This window comes from Bicyclus anynana, chromosome 8, assembly GCF_947172395.1.
Source record: "Bicyclus anynana chromosome 8, ilBicAnyn1.1, whole genome shotgun sequence".
NCBI classification, from domain to species: domain Eukaryota; kingdom Metazoa; phylum Arthropoda; class Insecta; order Lepidoptera; family Nymphalidae; genus Bicyclus; species Bicyclus anynana.
In genome coordinates, this window is record NC_069090.1 from 9,290,405 (window position 1) to 9,311,260 (window position 20,856).

The 20,856-nt window shown below is 34.0% G+C and overlaps 3 protein-coding genes across 4 annotated transcripts; 1 reads left to right on the plus strand and 2 right to left on the minus strand.

Moving 5' to 3' along the window:
• Positions 1-538: 538 nt before the first annotated feature.
• Positions 539-6,642, minus strand: LOC112049927 (uncharacterized). The gene is made up of 6 exons (XM_024087991.2): positions 6,361-6,642; positions 6,088-6,273; positions 5,333-5,515; positions 4,584-4,790; positions 2,915-3,662; positions 539-2,532 (listed from the first exon to the last, which is right to left on the minus strand). Exons 1-6 carry the CDS (start codon positions 6,502-6,504, stop codon positions 605-607), a joined length of 3,396 nt encoding a protein of 1,131 aa, XP_023943759.2. The 5' UTR covers positions 6,505-6,642; the 3' UTR covers positions 539-604.
• A 717-nt stretch (positions 6,643-7,359) lies between these two features.
• On the plus strand, positions 7,360-19,310 carry LOC112049919 (eukaryotic translation initiation factor 4H). Of its 2 annotated transcripts, none has more exons than XM_024087981.2 (6): positions 7,360-7,519; positions 7,823-7,946; positions 9,006-9,187; positions 10,318-10,496; positions 14,350-14,586; positions 15,255-19,310. In XM_024087981.2, exons 1-6 carry the CDS (start codon positions 7,434-7,436, stop codon positions 15,398-15,400), a joined length of 954 nt encoding a protein of 317 aa, XP_023943749.2. In that variant the 5' UTR covers positions 7,360-7,433; the 3' UTR covers positions 15,401-19,310. The 2 variants fall into 2 exon arrangements, with proteins under 2 accessions (XP_023943749.2, XP_052738818.1); XM_052882858.1 differs by having other exon boundaries at positions 10,318-10,427.
• Positions 19,311-19,755: 445 nt separating this feature from the next.
• Positions 19,756-20,686, minus strand: LOC112049920 (elongator complex protein 5). The gene has a single exon (XM_024087982.2). The coding sequence runs from the start codon at positions 20,529-20,531 to the stop codon at positions 19,776-19,778; it is 756 nt and encodes a 251-aa protein (XP_023943750.2). The 5' UTR covers positions 20,532-20,686; the 3' UTR covers positions 19,756-19,775.
• Between the last annotated feature and the right edge of the window lie 170 nt (positions 20,687-20,856).

Consider the following 20,856-nt stretch of genomic DNA (forward strand, 5'->3'; position numbering starts at 1 on the left):
AATTAATTCATGATAATCTGTTTGAAATTAAAACTTGTACCGAATCGTTAACCTATGATTAGCGTGGCATTTTTCTTCAGTAATGTGCGTTGGTTTTAAACATTACCGACTCGTAAATCTATGGTTTTTTTACTACTAGAACTATCACAATAATAAATTATTTTTTGTAATATTTTGACGACGACTGACTATTAAACAAAGCTTTAATATTTTTTTTATTCTTCAGAAATACATATAGTCCAATTTATTTATATTTTGGAACAGCACATAACCTCATAAATTATTTTTATTTTCTAATTTTTCCCATTTTTATGGCAGCTATCAAAACGTCACTTTGACAGTTGCCAACCCCATTCATTGTTAGAAAAACCGGCCAAGTGCGTGTCGGGCCACGCGTAGTGTAGGGTTCCGTAGATTAGGTTAGCACTTTGATCCCTTAAATTAATCCTTACTTTAATATTACCTTAATTTTCATAGTGCATGGAATAAGAGTCCGAAATACATCGATATTAATTAATAAAAGAAAAAACAAATAAGATTATTATTACAAATTATATATTTCATTCAATTGCAAATGTACAATTAAATAAGATGACATTAAAAATTATTCACTACAAGAATCCAATTTTGATTTTTTTACATCTGGTTCTGATGGAACACCATTAGTCTGTAGTATTTTGCGCTTGTTTTTTTTCTTTGATTTTCCACTGTGTGTGTGATTCGGTTTTTCACTGTTGTGTTTTACTTTAACAGTAGTCTTAAATGATGTCAGCGCGTCTAACATTGACTTTATGTCTAAGTCCGTTTGTATTTTACTATTTTCGTGAAACATTTTCATTACATTAAGTAATTTTCTCAAAGATACCAAAAAATTGGATTTCATTTCTACTTCATGGTTCGATTTTACAAATTTTGTAAATGAATCATTGAAACATTTTTCTGCATTCAAAATATCACTTATTGTTGCTTTTAAAGTGGGTTTACACCTATTTAATGCTTGGTAAAATCCAATTAATAAATTAAGACCTTCATTGCGACGAAATTGCCTCACAGTGTCATCAAATATGTTTTTAATTATAATGGGGATTAGTTTAAACTTTCCTTCCCATTCTGTTTGCAAGACATTGTGGAAAAAAATTATGGGAAGCAAGCAATTACGATTACGAAAATAATTTTCCACATATACTTTAAATTTCTCAACAATTGGTGAATTGTCGCCCTGCTTTTTTGATACTTCTGAAATATCCATGTCAAGTTTTTGTGAACAGTGAATAATAAATACAGCAAAGTATGTTATGATGTCACCAAGTGCTTGGTACATAAAATGGGACCTGTCACCTTTATCTATAATAGATTTCAAATAATCTTCTAATATTTTACCATCAATGTCACCAACAGATGTAAATTTTCTGATTTTTGTAAGATTTTTAATAGTTTTTCTTAGTCTGTTTTCCAATTCTTTAAATTGATTATCCTGCATACAGAACTCAAGACATCTGGTTAAAGGGGCAATCATTCCTAAACAAATGTCCATTGCTGGATCCTTCTCTAAGTAAATATCTATTAGATCAAGCACCCTTATCCTAAAATCTGCTAAAGCTTTCTTATTTTTTCGATCTTTTTTACTTTTCTTATTTTTGTCTTCATTAAATTGCTTAAACGCCTCCGCTAAAGCATCATCCAGTTTTTTACCTTCTTCTTCTGTTAACATATCTGCATCAATGCTTTCACTGTCAGTATCAGGAGCTGCAGCTGTTCCCAGAGCCTTTTGTACCGCTATGCGAAGTTGGTCAGGTGTCTTAATATCTTCATCATAATCATCATCATCTTCTACTTCGCTATCACTGTCATCACTCATTTCTCCATTAACCTCCATATTTTCTTCAGAATTCTCTGCCTCAGCATTTTCAGAGTCTGTATGGTCTTCATCTTCATCTTCAGATTCGCTTTCCTGTGTAAGAGGATTAGATTCACTGTCTGGGTCCAAAACAGACACAATTTGACCAATACTTGAAGGTGTTAAATATTCCCAAAGAAGTCTGAAAACACATTGAACTACTGCACGAAGTACACTAGATTCAATTGACAAAATGGACAACAACACTTCAACCATTACTTCGATCCATTCTGGCTCATCATTTATAAAATTATTCTTATCTTTTGCTCTTTTCATTTTCAATTCCTTCTTATAATGATCATAACAACTTTTTAACTCTGCTATAGAACTTCGCGCCATCTTAACATGAGTAGGCTCCGAAAATAAAAACAGACCAAGTTGATATAGCAAAATAAGAAAAACTTTATCTACTTTTGAGTTAGTCTCATTTTTTTGTAACTTTTGACACACATCTGTAAGCATTTCCCAACAGTCCATGTTTTCTTTTGGAAATTGTTTCTCCAGTTTTTCTCTAACTTTTTCTTTTATCATAATGTTGGATATGAATGAGGTAAGTGATGATAAAACTTCCACCAAATTATCTACATTTGAAGAACGCGATGTGAAGCAGCGGTAAAAGCTGGTCTTAATGGAACCTGAAAAAATATACAGGAACTTTTTAACAATACATAATTTAAATTTCCACTATACTCTGGATAGTGAATAGAATACTATGTGAATTATTTAAACTTTGCATGTCACTACAGCTTTTGTAATGTCTATGATACGCAAAGACGTGACGAAGAACTGAAAATGACGTCTTTGTCGACTCATATTACACACTAAGCACACAATGTGTAAGAGCGATACTTCAGTAGTGCGTTACGTCGCACGTACATTAAAGCGTAGCGCTGTTGTGATTCATTGCTGAAACTGACTGTGCATGTGTCGTCTGTGACGTATTAATACAGGCAATAATGTAGCATGTCCCTTAAATGTTTAAAACCATTAAAGAAAATCTATTAGCTTGATCATCACCTGCTAATTCACTGCTAACTGCTACATCATTATCTCCACTAATTTTGAAGAATCCGAAGCACATCAGAAGTTGCATATTTGTAATTTTGAATTGTGTATCATCTTTGACAGCTTCATGACTCACTATTAAAGAAATGAGTTCAGATGCTTTTACTCTTTCATTGTTGTACCAATTTCTCTCAACATTCTCTTTAATATATTTTTTTGATGTATTCAATAGAACTTTCTTTAAAACTTTAGCCATCTTTTTTAGTCCACCTGAATCAAGATCTGCTATAATAGATTTAACAATAGTAGAACCTGTGATCTCTGAAAAATTTATTTCACCAGGATGCAACAGCAACTTTTTAAATGTTGCCACCCTAATTTGACTATCAACCATTGTATTTTTCAATGCTTTTGCTAAAGCATGAAGCACCTCCTTTTGTTTTGTAATCATGATTTTATTATCATCCTCATCATCTCTCCTATTCCTGATTTTACTTGCTGTCTGCAAACCTTTAAACCAATCCATAAACAACTTAAAAAAGTTGTCACTAAGCAAATCAGGTATGATGGCAACATTTTCATTTAAATTAAGTAAAATTGTGTTTAATATATTTAATGATGCTAATTCTCTGTTTCTATTATGTTTCACAAGATATCCATCTATTTTGTTCCAAAATAATTGTAGATGTGGAGATTTAACAATTTGAACTCCAATTTCTTTGTAAATAGGGTGACTTATGGAATTGAAGTCTACACCTGTCTGTAAAAAAATATATATATTAATTCCACATTAACTACTTCCGTTCTCGCGTTTTAGTCAATAAATTGTTAATTGAAGAAACCAATTTTTGCATCAAATCAAGTAAGTGTTTACCAACAAGTTACAAGTCAACTAGGGTAGGTTTTAGACAGAAAATACAAAATAGAATATTCCTTCTCTAATGTAGGTTTCTAATGATCCTCCAAAGTGTATTTTTCATCTATGCACACCACTTGAATTAACAGGTCACAGCTTCATTTAAGTGAAGTGTTGTCCAGTAAAACATTGTAACAATTCTGAGTAATATTTAAAGTGTGTTGAAACTAATATAAATGTATATACCTAAACAATGTCTAAATTAGATGTCATAGCTTGTTTAAGAGTATGTAATTGCTTTTCTTTAAAAGTAACTTCATAGTTAATTTGAATTTCTAATTTTATTAATTTTTTATAAATACAGACAGGCAGACCCGATCAAACTTTGCTTTGACTTATGCACTTGAAATTTAAATTGGTTATTTAGTTTAGGAAGACAAACAATGTGATATGTAATTTATATATATATTAAGATTTGCCATAAAATATCTTTTAAATATTACCAATTTTCTCATGCTTTTCTAACTAGTCATAAAAGACTGTGTTAGAAGTGGATTGAACAATAGAATTAATGACGTCTTAGGTATATAATGATTGTAAGATTTGTATGGGCAGTCAAACAAAATTACTAATATCTTTGTTATTTGTGAGCTTATGTTTATATTTACCCATTTGGGTAAAAAAGGTCATAAAAAGTATCCTAAAAATCAATATATTCAAACTTAGCCATCATCACCATTAGTCCAGAGGGCTGGGATCAACCACTCTATGATGAGTCCAGGTAATTTACCAGTAAGCTATCAATATTTTACTAAGTATAATTACCATTAGCTTTTCACAGATATCAGGAATATGATCTTCATGCAATACATCAGGTACACCAATAAGCTTTCTTAGCTTAACTTGTTGGGGAAATTTTGCACTGACCACAAGGAGAAAATATAGAGAATCCAATGTGTGGTCCTTAATGTCTTTTTTATATTCCTGTTTAATGTTTGGCCACACAATTGTCGCAAATTGGTCTTCATTTAGCTGTAAATTAAATTTTAAATTTTAGCTAATAAGTTTATTACATTGATAAGTTAGTATTATTAAATAAGTTAGTATTTACATTAGAGTAGGATATTTCTTTCAGATTTTTCTGGATCATGGATGTAATCATGCTAATATTAAGTACAAATACAAAAGTAGTAGTTAAAATACTAAACCATTTTTATAAATGGATGATCTAAATGTAATCTTAGAGAAAGTTAAACCACTTAGTTATAAAGGATGAAAATTTGTATGAAATTTCTCCTTTTTGTTCTAGTAATACTGAAAAAAAAATTGGTTTTTTTAAAAGAATATTTGCCATATCTTTTTTTTAATTTGACCAATATTCACATTCCCCTCCAATTAGTCAGAAAAGATTGTGTTAGGAGTTAGTACGACAATAGACCAATGGGGCAGGGATTGAACCACCACCCCTCTATGATGAGTCCGACCGCTCTTACCATTGAGCTATTGATGCTATAAAGTTGGTTCATGGATATCATTTAAATATAAATCAAATTATTATGTTTAAGTATAATTACCTGAACAACAAAGTCTAACAAAACAAGAGATGCAACAGTATTTAAATACACCTTTTTAGTGCTGGCTGTTTTTAGAAGTTGTAATAATTCTTTCTGCTGTTCATTTGTGCTTTTTAACATCAGACCAGATCTAAACACAGCACAGCACACCAATATCTGACCCAAAGATACATCTCCAACTTCCTGCAAAGTTATTAAAGTGTTTATTTCTTTTGCTACATTTGTGACAACTTTATGTTAAGCAGAAGACAATATATGCCGACCAACATACTGACCAAGAATCAGTCTATCTACAGTACAGCAGTACAGAGCTATCATAGCATGGATTTACTGTGCTGTCTCTTGTGTAGCAGAGATAGAACCTCAGATCAGATTCTGGGGCTTGTGGCACAGGTGCAGGTATAGAGGCCTTTTGAAGAGAGGGATCAACACAGATCTTTATTACTCAGGCTGTTTTTCCTGGCCAGCCAAATTAGATAGGACCCTACTAGAGTACATCCTACTTCAAATACCCAATCAAATATAGAACTTGTTGCAATTATGTTAGATAGTCAGGCCAAGGGCTATAAGCTGGACTTGGGTCTGTAATTTCACCAACCACCAGGCAATATATCCTTCAGACAGGATCGCAAATATGATTGTTTGGTTTGTTCTGCCATAAAGCATTGAACTTTTTGGAAGGAAAACTGCCATAAACCCCTCTATTATGAAAGTTACCAAAAACTTGGAATAATAATATGGTAGGATATTCTTACACTTTTCGAGGATCCACTTGCATGTAACTCTTTCTTTACCAAATCTAACAAATGGGATGTTGTTATCTGGTCAAATTTGGATAACAGGCTCACAAGAGTAGCAAAATGACCCATCCGCATGTCAGGTGCATTTGCACCCAGACTCCTTATCAATCGTTTCAAGGTATATTGTAAGTTTTTTTCATTCTGTAAACAATATAAATAACACATCATTTAAAGGTACAGCAAAAATTTCCGTCTATAATAGAACAAATGTATACATGTGAAAATTACCTCATTTTCTTTTAGACGAGAAATAACTTTTAGAGCGCCCGTAACTTTTAAATCATCTTTTGGTGATTTCAGAAAATCGAAAGCATCCAATAAAGAGGAAATTATCTCTTTAGGAGCTTTATTTATATTATTTTCGTCTTTCATTTTTTATTCATAATCACATAAACTTAAATATTAGCTATAATAATCTCATCGCAAATCCAAATAATTATTGACAAAGTTAAGTTTGGATTTCGCTTGATGGTTTCGGTATTTAATTTTTATAACCTCAAAATAAAGTATGAACACCGAACCAAAATTGAAATAACATGTGAGTAAAATGTCAGTGTCAATGTCATTGTCAACCAAAGAAATCAACAGACACAGAGAATGAGAAATCATAAATACTCCGTACTCTGTTGGAATTTATGTCTATGGTTCGGGTGGTGTTAAGCGCGTTTATGCTTAATGCTACGTTCCACTAAGCGATCATAACGACCACAATTTTTCTATTAGACTTGCTTGCGAATGTTCGAATCATAAATATAAACTGTCAACATTAAGTAGCGGTTTAAGCTTTGACACCTATAGTTCTAAGCGTTTTTTTCAGTTCAGTAAAGCAGAATATAAATAAAAATGGAATGCCTAATGAAAATTACTATAGCATTTTAATGAAAAATAAACGGTAGTTCTAATATGTAAACAATTTTTTTTAGCGTAAATTAAAATGTAGAAATGCAATTTGCTCTACTTTCATCTTAGAATTTATTAAGGTTATGGAATTGCATGGGATTCGTTTGATGCTGGAGCTGGACACTACGATCTAGCGATAACAATTACTTACGTGAAATAAACATGGGGTTTTTATAAAGTAAAATAAAGCACTGCTTCTGCCATAAACCTCCGTATTAAATTGTTTGTAACTAATTGTCGCTAAAATCTCTGTCTATAAAAATAAATACTCGAAATACAACTATTTTATGGTGTCAAAGGCAATTTTTTTGTATTGTAATCTGTAATAACCACGGCGCGCTGCTCTGCTGCTCAAAATAAAATAAATTACATCTGTGGCGCTGCCTAGAAAAAAGAAATTGATGCGCGCCGTGCGCGCGCAGTTATTATTTCTTTCCATGTTTCTTAACATGGCAGGTCGCAGTGGGTTTGACGACGGTAATCTGAGGTATTTATTCAGAAAATATAACTACTGCTGATTTAATTTAATCCTAAAATGATTCGATTGAAGTTAGTTTTCATTAAAATTATTTTCATCTCATACTTTTGCGGTATTCTCCAAAAAATCAGTTGCTCTGACAGTGCGATAACATTGACTGAAAGTGGTATTAAACAAAGCGTGTGATATTAAATCTAATTAACAATCATTGTTCGGCTCTTTGCGGTGCTATTGAGTGGTTTGCGGATGTGAATAGTGAGTGAAATGTGTATTTGTAGGTTATATTATACCATGGTTCATGACTGTGTGCAGGGACTACGGAGGCGGCAGAAGGACGGCGGGCGGTCGCCCGCTCCCGTCCGAACCCCCTTACAAGGCCTATGTCGGCAATTTACCCTCGGGCATCATCCAAGGCGATATTAACAGAATCTTTCCAGTAAGTAACACAAATAATTTTGTTGACTCTTTATTTGACTACTAATAATCCGAAAATCATACCAATAAGAAAGGTAACCAGACAAGTAAATTGTAATTGATTAATAATTTATTAAAAACAACAAATTGTCATACTTTATTTACTGTGTTAATGTTGTGTTATACAATCTTTGCAACTCATGTTAATAATATCAATGAACAGTGATTATAAATATAGAACTGAAAGCTGATGCTATTTATTTAATTTAATTGTAAAGTAGGTAAAATTACATATTGCACTTAGCCTTGGCAAGATTTATGTAAGTAAAAATAACATGAGATCTGCCTCGTTCTTTAATTTTAGGTAAACAACAATACTTTTCTCTATAAATGGTGAATAGAGAAAAGTATTGTTGTTTACCTACACAAGTTGCTTACAAATGTTTAAAAATATTATGTAAAATATGTTTATTCATGATACAAAAAGAACTTATATGTGTTATTAACTAAAATTAATTTATTTTTAATTTGATTTAAAAGTAACATTCTGAATTTGACTCGACACAGATCTATACTAATATTATAAAGAACTAAGTTTGTGGTGTTGTTAGGATCTCTGGATCTACTTAACTGACTTTGAAAAAATCTTTTACCCCTAGAAATCCATGTTATTTGTGAGTGTCATAGACTATATTTTATCCCCATATTCTCACTGGAACTATGAGGGTGAATCAGCTGGGCTTTGGCGAGTTTTTAATAAATTTTTCTATGCACAGTTAGCTCTAAGCACTTATATTTATTTTCAGTGTTTAGAAGTAAATATAATATGTGTAATAACCAAGTAATTTTGTAATTTTTATGCAGACAAATATTTTACATTTTACGAAGTAGATCCTCCTTCTTTAATTTAAATGAATATCAATAAGTTAAAATAATTAATTTACCATGTTCATTGCCACACCATACAATGTCGCTTGAAACGGCCTGCATGCTGTGACCGGTAACGGTCCATTTAAGTTATTCCAAGATTTTGGTTTGGCAATGAATGTGTTAACCAAAAAAAAATGTATTCTGTTTTCAGGACTTATCTATTAAAAATGTAAGGCTGGTTATGGACAAAGAAACAGATAAATTCAAAGGCTTCTGCTATGTGGAATTTGAATATTTGGAAGACTTGATCAAAGCCATTGAAATGAATGGAGTTCTCAATGTAGATGGTAATTTTATCAAAATTGATGTTGCTGAAGAAAAAAGGAGTGACAGGTAATTAATTTGGAAATGTATGTAATCCTTGCTTTTCTATTAGGTAAGTATTTTAGTATAAGTCTGGCCGCTCAGATTGTGTTTCTTTATCTTTGTAGTGATATGACAAAATAACGAGGCAATTTGAATTGAATATGTTTGTCTCATTCAACCTATTTAGTATGGCTGGACGGGAGTGGAGAGGAATATTGTTTGCACAAAACTTTGAGACCACTCAACTGAAAATACGCTATTGTGTATATGGAAACAATACCTAGCTGGGTTAAAATGCCTGATCAGATTGGTGGGATGTGTGGCGATCTTTTTTTGTTATAATCAGTGAATAAATATGTCAGTAAAATTGTCTTACAAACCCTTTATCAACATACTAACATCAACAGCGATAGATGCTATTTCAGAGTGGATTCGTTGTTTGGCACATATTTTATCAATCTATTAATTGACTCTCAGCCTCAACTGTTCTGTTCAGCTCCACCATTAAGAAACTGATTCAGAAGAGTCTCAGAGTCTATACAGGCCAATTCCAACACCAGGTTACCTTTTAAAAATCCATCTCATCATCAGTATGTAAGGGAAACTGAAGTGTGTATTGTGTAAATTTCCATTTCGTTGGGATGGCTTACCTTCGTCAAAATTCCATCCCTCGCCACTGGAGTTGAGTATCTTAATAATGTGTCTGATATAATCAAAATTGTCCTCAATATTTGTGATACATATCATAATTAAAATGCTTGACTTTGTAAGAGTTTCAATTAATTACTGTTTCATCTACCTACCCACAACTTATCTTGGAACTCTATGCCCCACTCAAAGCTACTTCATCTATGTTATACCAGTAACTTCCAATCTCATTTCTGTATCAATATAAATGATACTCAATTTAATATGTTCTGCATGAATTAAATAATTTAAATTCATCAGTTTTGTACTTTCAATCATAAGTTTTGCATGTGTATCAGTATTAAGGTGACACAGTTGGCAAAATGCTATAGGCCTTTCGCCTTTCGAGTATCCACCGGCCTGTGGGTCTGTGAGCAGACAAGTAATCTAACAACAAAAACTACATGCTGATTCTTTAACAACAACAACGTCAACAATTCAACAAATTCACATGTCTTGTTACACTTTAGGGGGGGTGGCTTCGACCGAGGCCGCCGAGATGGGCGCGACGGCGGTCGGGACGGTGGACGAGACGGACGGGGCGGCGGCGGCGGCGGGTTCCGGCGGGACGGCGGCCGTGGTACGTACGAGCACTTCGACGCGGCCGAGCGCCGCGCGCCTCGGAGCCAGGGTGGCGGGTTCATACATGGTAACACTGCTAACATCATCCCAAACATTCACTTGTCTTTGGTTTCCACTTTCATACATTATTTCTTCATTGCATTGCACACTAAAGCCAAACTCTATGTAAAATGTTTATCAACAACACAAATTTAAAATGAGGGCATTAATCGCTCGACGAGACAAGAGTTGTTGTAAATTTCAACCAAATTGGTTTAGTGGTTACGGCGTTAAAGAGTAACAAATATCCCACGGGAACAATTAATTAAAAAAATATGGTATCAAATGTTGTTACTCTTTCATATCCCAACTACTGAACCAAATTAGCTGAAATTTGGAATTGAGATAGATTATAGCCTGAATAGCCTATGTGGTATTCAGGCTAAAATCTATCAAATTTCAGCTAATTTGGTTCAGTAGTTGGTATATGAAAGAGTAACAAACATATCAGACCATCATAACCATGGTTATTTTCGACATATAAAGTAGCCTCTAATAATAGCAAAGCAAAAATAAAGTAGCTTATAATAATTTAATCCAGGGTATTATCAATCTTCATTTTACAGTGTGAAAGAATAACAAACATCCATTTAAACTTTCACGTTTATAATATTAGTAGGATAATAATTTTAATTAGCGAATGACAATTTTGATCAGCTTAAATAAAAATAACATTTTCTAAAAAAGTTTATAAGATAAGGTATGAAATGACATGCGTTTTCCAGCTTCATTTTTTATTTTGTTTGTTGATAAACATTCCACATATAGTTTGGCTTTTTAGTATTATCATTCATTTTCAAAAATAAGTAAAACACATTAAGAAATAAATCATAATACTTTCTAGTAAACATGATCATTGTTTTACAATAGTCTTATGTTCTACTTAGTATGCATGTAAATTTTAAATTAAAGTATAATATCTGCCTCTAAGTTAGTTAAATATAATTATATTAAATGGTAGACTAATAGATGTATAGTTAAGCTTTGTTAATGTTTTTTTTCATTTACCAATTTTGTAATTCTTTTTGAAAAATAAAAATCTTAAAACATTACAAGGCTGATCTCTTACTCAAAGATTCAAGACACTGGAATGATAAAATTAATTTTTCACAAGAAACAATATCATATCTCAATAGCTTAAAGAAGGATTACACAAAAATCTGAGCAAAAGTATTCTAGTGCTATTTTTATTTGCAGGGCAGTATAACAAGTTTATGAAAGTAGTTTGGTCTGACAATAGTGTACAATTAGATAACTATCGCACCTGCATGCTACATGTACATGTATGTATAGTGGTAAAACCTAAAGACTTTGTTGTATTGATCTTGTTACCATTTTCTTAAATATTTATGATTGAATTATATTCCAAAGACAAGTTTGTCACATCTCATATGCAATTGTATAGTATTAACATTATTAACAATATATCAATCCTCTTATTATATTTCTTTAATATAGATTCCAGTATTGGGAAGAGTAAGTTCACAAAATACATAAAAAGTTCAGACATTTGAGTTCTGTGTTCTGTACAACATTAACTTTAGCATCATCTGTCATCTGCTTGGTGTGTGACTTTAAAATAAAATCATTTTCCCATTGTCTAATCATGATATACACTTTGAATATAGACTATGAACGCTTTGCTGTAGAAATGTGTGAAGGAAAAGCCACTACTCGCTTAAGCTTCTATGAAGCGATGCAATTCGTGTTCGAACCTCGCATTGCATCTAGTCTTCTCAATAGGGCACAATAACCGACAACTATTGGAAGTTGAGCGAGGTGAGGCTAGACTGCCGAAGCGAAGTTTGTATCAACTTTATCTATTGTATTTGATTAACTACGATCAACTTTGCGAGTATAGTATTGGGGTAGTAATTGGTTTTGTATGTAAATACTAAGTTGGTAAAAGGGATGTGGATGCATGCGAACGAAATGTGTATGTTGAGATGGATGAAGTCTGAAAGTGGCGCCAGTGACAGAAAAGTTGAGGAGTAAAAGGTTAGCTTGGACATTAGGAGTAAAAGGTTAGCTTGGACATGTAAAGCAGACAGATGGAAGTAGTATTACCAGAAGAATGTTGAAATTGTAAGTGGAAAAGACTCAGTGAAAAAGCAATTCCGAAGAAGAGATTATTGGAGTGTGTGAAAGGAGTAGATGATAAGTTGAAAAATGATAGAAGCGAATGGAAGAGATTAACATATTTTGCTGACCCGACTTAAGTAAGGTAAAGGATGATATAATCACTGAGTCCTCACATGTGGGTGGGGTGTTACGACACAGGGGAGTGAGCGGTGCGGGCGGGATTACACTTGTAAATAACTTCTTAAATAACAATCACAATGTGTCCAATGCTTCTTAAATAACAATAGATGTATATGTATGGCATCTGTGTTTCTAACCAAAAATAATCTTGGAGTGACCAGCCTTAATATTAATAACAAGTACATAATTTTAAGCCACAATATCATTGCTCTGCTAGCTTCACAAAGTAATATATATGTATGTGTATTATCTGTATTTATTCAGCATTAAACTTCTAGTCTGCTCTGATGTTGCAACATCCTGAACTGTGCAGGCATAATAGCCCCTAGGTATCAGGATATTTTATTGTAAACTACAGTCTTGTGTTCAGACTGGACTAGAAGTTTGTTGAGATTTATACCCTGTCATCTGTATCTAGGAGTTACGTGTTACAAGTTCATCTATAAAGGATGGTATTAACATTCATTATTTATGTTATTGTGGAGGGAGGTATCAGTGTTGGTAAAAATAAGAGAATATTTGATAACTTGAGCTCAGTTGTGTTTTAGGCAGCGTAGACACCGTCACGCTGTCAGTCGCGTTAGTGATTTTGTGCAATGTTTTGCTTATTTTGTGTTGTATTTATTTATCATAAATTTGTTTAGTGTGGGCATGGAGAACATGTCGGGCAGGGAAGGTGAGTGTTGATGCATTCTGAAAGAATCCTTTAAATAAACCTGCTTTCAAGGTCACAAGTCCTGCGACCTGCTCGAGATGTTTCCTCTACCACAAAATAATGGTACAATCACTGGCGCTGCTACCCGTCACGTCACACTGTCACGCTAGTACGGTACTTTTTCCCCATTCCAAAAGTGCCCAACAAGCCTAAAGAAAAATATCATGTAACAAAAATGTTTGATGATGCCAAGCATCTTGTAAAGGGATGTAACAGCACAGTGGGTGCAGATCGCGAGCGGGAAATGTCTAAATGTATGGAGGTCAGCAATACGATTGGCCAACTACGATCCCTATATAATATTGCTAATCATATGGATGCAAGTTCAACTTAAATAGATCATAATCGTCCTTTTTTTTATTAAAGTTTTAAAAGGACATGGTCCATTTCAGGTCCACTCTTGTACCTGGTATCATTAAAATTTTAAAAATACAAGGATCTTATTAAAATTTATTAAAGTGAATAAATGTAACTAAATAAAAAGAAATAAATAAAATAAAAACCCAAGTTTTTGAGTTATATCAAGATGGCGTCCATATAGCCACTATGACATGACAATTGACAGCAAACGTCAAATCGATTACTGCATTGAAAACGTCATCAATCCGTCATTATTAATTACCCAGAATAGTGTTGCATTTCTCGGGAGATAATGAATATTATTTTGAAAGAATTAAAGTAAATTCGTAGATTTGTATAATCAAAAATAGATTAAAAAAAAAATATTTTCTTTTATTTCCGCTAGGGTACAATGACTGGACCTGGGCTCCATACAATTTTTGACCATCTCCTTTACGCGCAATTTTCTTCATTACTACATGGACTAAAGAGAAACATCATATAGCAATCACGTTTGATGATGCCAAGCATTTTGTAAGGAGATGTAACAGCACAGTGGGTGCAGATCGCGAGCGGGGTGAGCCGCGCGGCAGCGGCGGCACCAGCGGCGACCGGTGGGCGGATCGCGGCGGCGAGCGCGGCGGTGAGCGCGGGGGCGAGCGCTGGAGCGAGCGCGGCGCGCGCGGTGCTAGCGAGGAGGCGCGCAGCGGGGACTGGGGCCGCATGGGCCGCTCCGGGGCGCCGCCCGCGCCGCGCCCGCAGCCCCGCCGCAACTTCGATGAAGCACCTCCTCCGAGATCAGGTAACGATATCCGCACCACACTTGGACACCTTTTAGTACTTTAAACCATATCTGATGAACAGAACAACCGCCATTCTTGTGCTCTAGACATCTCGCATCAAATGTTTTGTATCTACTTTCCTACAAGTACAAGTACTTCGTCTCTACAAGCTACAAGTATCAATAACATTTGTCAGGACAACTTAATTAACAAATCAAACTGTAACCAAAATAAGACCCTAGAATGGCAGTGAATGACCTTAAGTGGAGTCACGCACTTGTGAACGTTGTGTGTAGGGTTAAAGACGTCTTTGATAGTTTACCAACAAAGAATTACACGACAAGAAATGTGGACGGCTCGAACGCCACGAGTATACTGAAGCCATCATCATCATGACTTCTTCTCACAGACCCGTATGGGTCTGGGGGTATGCACGATCGAGGCATAGCCTCCTGCGTGCGGTATTTTGTCGCACGCCATTACTATGGCGCGGTCGTTGGATGTGACCCCGGGTCGGGCCGTTTGTGGTACTTCTTTTCATATATTCTTATACTTATATATATACTGAAGCCGACCGCACGACGAGCTCCTCCTTATATCGCAAGTCGTTCTCGCCAACCGATCGGTACCCCTCTAACTCCCCACTCTACGAAAATAAGTAGCGTCACCTGTCGTCACTCGTTTGCAGACACATCCGGCAGGCCGAAGCTGGTGCTGGAGCCGCGGACGGTGAAGGAGCCAGTGAACTCGCTGGCGTCCACCAGTCAGGCCTCGTCAATATTCGGCGGCGCGCGGCCGAGGGAGGAGCGGCTCAAAGAGCTGAAGGGCGAGTGAGCGCCGACCCCCTGCCCCGCACCCGACCGACCCCCTCCCGTGTGTATATGTATCGATCCCCCACTCCTACTCTGTTGCAATCCAATTTGAATTCGAGGCAAATTGACTCTTTTATTATTACTTATAAAACTAAATACACAGTGTAAGGGGCAGTTTACTGAACCGTAAAAGGAATTTCAGTAGATTCTTATTTCGAGTAGGTACTTATGTACGTTGTTTATAATTTATAATATTATTTTTAATCATTATTATTTTTTGTATTATATCAGGCTCAAAGTCTTGTAATATTATAATTTTATTTTGTGACAAAAATACATAAAAATAAAAGTAAGTCACAAAAACGCTGTGCACTGTCAACACGCTATGCAGTCCTATAATACAGAGTAGGATATAATTTTATAAATATTCTGTAGACTGTACCTTACACCCTATAAAATCCTCTTTCGCGATATTTTTATATGATTAGCTACAGTGTGCGCGATATACGCCTGAGGCCGTTTTTTTTGACATGATAAAAATAATTATTGCGTGTTCGACTTTGCTCTTCTTTTTTTTATATTATGCTGGTGAATGTGAAAAATGTAATCGAAATGACTTAAAGAAGCGCCATTTGTAGCAATACTGCTAAATCTAAATCTTAACGGGATAATTATGAACTAACTAGTAAGAGCTTGTGAAATTCGAAGTTTTATTATTCGGTGTAATGTCTATCATTATAGTCTGGCAAGTTCGTTGATGACACTCCCATGATATGCGGGCGACGGGGGGAAAGGCTGCGCGGGTGTGAAATCGTGCGTGCGGGGAAGTGAGGTGCGTCAGTCGTGGGCTTTTCATTCATCGCTACACGGTCCCGCATCAGGAGTGGTACGAACGAAGTTGCCAAGCTATAGCCGCTACTTTTCTCTATATTTTTGTCAACACATAAGATAACCTAACACACACACACAATACATCTAGAAATCTATGCATCTATATCTTTATGTATAATAACACTTTCCGCAAATGCCCAAATTTGAGTTTATACCTTAAAATTAAAAAATAAGTTTAATACTGAATATTTTTATGATATGAACAAAACTCGTCAACTATTGTTGTGATGTTATTATAAATAACACCCAAAGATATGAAATGCCATCGATATTGTAATTATTTTAACGACTATTCACCGCTAACACCATCTAAAGTAAGGATCATTTACACGAGCAGCACATTGTCAAAGGCAGCTGGCAACTGCAGTCGACGACCACCGTCGACTGCTGTTGACTGCCGCCAAGATGTCGTCGACTGCTGTCGACTGCCGCCAAGATGTTGTCGACTGCCGTCGACTGCCGCCGAGATGTCGCCGACTGCAGTCGTCGGGAGCAGATGCTGCTCGTGTAAATGAACCCTAAAACAGCAAGAGCAAAGTTATACACCTATTATCATGAGCGTAACTATGAAATATCATTGAGCTTTTTTAGTTTACTAACGTGTACAAAAACGGCCTAAGATGCGACAGGGATGATCAACTCAGCAAAGTACTCACGAGATTATATAATAATGACTTTTCTTAAAACATCACACTGTGCAAATGTACTGTTATGTGCAAATAATATAATGATAATGAGCTGGCGATTGTTGTATATAATGTACACTTAAGGTCGCTGCATACGTAACGTGTTTTATCTTTGATGGAACGGGTCGACATGCTTTTGGCAAGAAATGGGAAAAATATCGTTAATGTCGATGTTTATATTGAACGGTATTCCTCACATAATGATGAAAATTTTTGCCGTGCCGTTGCCGTTTGAATACGGGGATAAAATGTAGGCTATGACACTCTTAAATAACGAGGCTTTGTAGTGGTAAAAGAATTTTCATAATTGGTTCAGTAGAACCAGAGATTACCTCCTACAACACCACAAACTTTGTCTCTTTATGATATTATAGTAATATACTCAGAGGCACAATTATCGGCCCACTTTAATATACTCGCGTCTTATTAAAATGGGCGGATAATTCTGCCTCTGAGTATATTATAGATTAATCCGCGTATGAACGTCGTTCCGTACGCAGCGACATTTATACACCAACAAAAAATAATAGTTTTATATTATCTTATTATAATTATGTTAATGTCTATAATTACATTTAAAATGTAATGACGGAAAATAATGTTATTATAAAAATCTTTATTTATTCATAAATATAGTAATCTCGTGTAAGTATGGGTGTAGTCCCTCTGTCCCACAAAAGGTGCGAATTATTTGAATTTAAACTATATCAGAAATAAATAATTTCATTTCATTGAGGCATAAACCAAGTCTACTTATTAGATTTCACCAATATGTGTAAGATCTTTTAGATCTGAATATTTCGTGATCAGTCAGGTATTTTAAAATGTAAAATTTACTAAGTATTTTTGTGAAACATATTTTTTTATAAACAGCCTATATATTTTAATCATATAAATTTAAGGTATTAAAAAAATTATAAGTTGTTACATTTTTAAAATATAAGTGTTTCAGTTAATGTTAAATTGAAAAAAAAAAAACAAAAGATACTCTCTGACTGATCCAAACATGTTCCTGTGTTGAACTTTAATGTCTATGAAAATTTAAATAATACGTTTATAGTTTTACTTTATTTTATTTACAAGAACATAATCATCAAATGCATGTCATATTTTGTGTAATATGTACGAAAAAGTTGCGAGAGTCTGGTATCTTAATCACTAATTTGTGAAATTACAAACCAAAATATTTTCTGATATTATTTTTAGTATGATTTTTAATTTTTTTAATCTTAGATAAAGGAAGAACTTACAAATTATAATTTCGTAGTGTTATATCTTATGCTTAGTTTGTGCAGATCACAGGCTGTACTGTCTGCTTACAAATATATAAATTATGAAATGGCTGTCTTTTTTTAAACCATGTAAGGCTGGTTAAGTCACCTGGCCCAAGACCATGGTCTAAAATCTGAATTAGAAACAACCTTCACCCATGTGGATGACATGAAAAGTATTTTACTCTAGTATGTTTAAAAAATTATTGCAAGTAGGTTGCTTGAAAATTCCTGGCTAAACTATTACTAACAAATTATTGACTGATGATAGTTTGGTAAGGAGTTTTTTAGGAAAACTACTGGCAATTTATTAATTTTGAACATACTAAATTTTACTAACTTAAATAATAAACAGATGGGTGAAGGTAGTTTCTAATTCAGATGTTATATTAATAGTCTCACTTAGAATATTTAATTGTTTATTTATTGTTACTACAAATTGGATTGAAACAAATGGTGCAGATAAATTTTGTACATGAACCAGATGGAGTTTTGTTAGGTTGTGAGGTTGTAAATCATTTTTATCATATTAAAATACATATTATTATTTTATTAGCTTTATATTGTGTATCGCTTATATTTCTCACTGTAAGTCGCTCATTTTTGAGCAAAGTGAGGATCTGCTGTCGGTTATTTGCTGTATTTAAATTGATAGTGTTTTTCGTCATTGTATTGTCAGGGCCTGAGTGTATGATAATCTTAGCTTGCATAATAGATTTTCCAATACAACTTTTAGATGAAGCATTTCAATTGTTTGTATTGTTGATTCACTTTGATAATACATATATAAGCTTATGTTTTTTTTTATGTTTGCAAAGTTGATTTAAAATAATTTGTCTGTTATAATTTCTTTAAACAGTTGATAATTCTGTTGGTCTTGAAAATTATTCATTTGACCGAGAAACATAATGTAAGAGTTGATTATAAATGATGTAATTATGGTGTCATTTAATAAATTAAACTTCCAAGTACATGGATTTCTACTTTATTAGATATTGTGTAATGTCAGACCATGTGGCAGAGAAAAAAAATCGCAAAATTGTAACTAAATATAGAAAAACAATAAAAAATGAATTCTTTGTAACCAAGGATTTATCACACCAGAACTTTGAACCTTACCTTTTAATCCCTATTTAAGTAACCATTTAACCTGCTTTGTTGGTCCAGAGGGTAATCTCTATAGTTTTCTTAATATATATGTCCAGCTGGATTAGGATTCAGAATATTACAAATAATTATTAGGGTTTTCTTTTGAGATTTCAATTCTTTTGATGGATGGATTAGGTGGATCGAGGATATCAAGAGGGTTGCAGGGAGCTGCTGGATGCTGGTGACTAGAGACAGTTGTGCTTGGAGGTCCACGCAAGATGCCCATGTCCAGCAGTGGATGTTTATCTGCTTATAAGGTAAGGTAAGGTTGCCAAAATCTGTAGCATGGCAGTATGACAATATATGCCTAGGGGCAACATTACACTACATGTTAACAATATATAGACTGTGGGAAACCTTCAACAAAAGAATAGATAATATTGTGTTTAAAAGTTTATTTTCATATATCTAAGTCATCATCAGGATCCTCATCATCCCAATCATCAACAGCATCTGGTTCATAATAAACTTTGCCTTTTCCTTCATTAATTTTACTCATGTACGGCAGTTTAAGCTTGTTCTTCTCCAATTGCTGTAATTGGTCCACTTCTATCTTGAATGTTGACAACTCGTTGGGCAATACTTTTTCTGGCTCATCATTGCTCACAATTTCCTTCTCAACAGGTGTTAGTTTTAAACTAGAACTTAGTGTATCGAGTGATACAATTTCTTTGCTTTTGAAGAATTTACCACCTCTTTTGATTTTAGTTCTAATCATAAGTGGATTTACTTTATCATATGACACAATAGCATTTGCTATATGACTCAACTGTATCTGAATTTTCGAATTTGTTAGGCAATCTTGATGTAGAATTACGATAAGTTTGACCATTCCAGGTGTTAGGAGCACTTTTCTTATGTATTTTAGACAGTTGCACCAACCTTTGTCTAATATCATTTGATTCACTGAGTCTATGATATATGTACACTTTTCATCAGATGAACTACTAAGCCATTCATCTAGTTGGGATTCTTTATAGCATTGAAGTGAATTAGCTGAAGAAATGTTTTGCCAGACGCAAACTGGCTGTTCATAGCACAGTATTTTCAAACGCGTAGAATTCTCTACTAGTTCTGATATAAGTGGAAGTGGGTTTTTATTACAGTCATCTTCTATCAGAACAAAGGATGCAGCCTTTAATTTAAACATTGTCATTTTGTAAGCAAGCGTATTAGCAAGTATATTTTTCTTTTATTCGGTTTAAAAATTACAAGAAAACATTAGTAAATTGATTTTACTAGGCAAAATAATTGTATAAAAATATAACCTTCAAATATTTATAAGTATTGATTTAATGATTTTGACAGTTGACATTAAAGAGATTTTTTAGAACCGAGAAATACGACCTCAATCGCTAAATTCTTTGGTTAGGTCGTAGACAGAGAAGTACATTGACAGATTAAATTAGCGTCGTGCAGGAATTAGCTTTGGAGATGTACCCATAGATTTATGATTCGATACAAGTACGTACCGCACTCAA

Excerpts from the sequence above, each read along its gene's own strand:
- LOC112049927 (XM_024087991.2), bottom strand. The coding sequence starts at position 6,504 with ATGAAAGACGAAAATAATATAAATAAAGCTCCTAAAGAGATAATTTCC. Across the intron at positions 6,274-6,360 it reads CTCGTCTAAAAGAAAATGAG|AATGAAAAAAACTTACAATA; the intron begins GTAATTTTCACA and ends TATTGTTTACAG. Across the intron at positions 2,533-2,914 it reads AGTTAGCAGTGAATTAGCAG|GTTCCATTAAGACCAGCTTT; the intron begins GTGATGATCAAG and ends ATATTTTTTCAG.
- LOC112049919 (XM_024087981.2), top strand. The coding sequence starts at position 7,434 with ATGCGCGCCGTGCGCGCGCAGTTATTATTTCTTTCCATGTTTCTTAAC. Across the intron at positions 7,520-7,822 it reads TTTGACGACGGTAATCTGAG|GGACTACGGAGGCGGCAGAA; the intron begins GTATTTATTCAG and ends GACTGTGTGCAG. Across the intron at positions 10,497-14,349 it reads GGGTGGCGGGTTCATACATG|ATCGCGAGCGGGGTGAGCCG; the intron begins GTAACACTGCTA and ends CAGTGGGTGCAG.
- LOC112049920 (XM_024087982.2), bottom strand. The coding sequence starts at position 20,531 with ATGACAATGTTTAAATTAAAGGCTGCATCCTTTGTTCTGATAGAAGAT.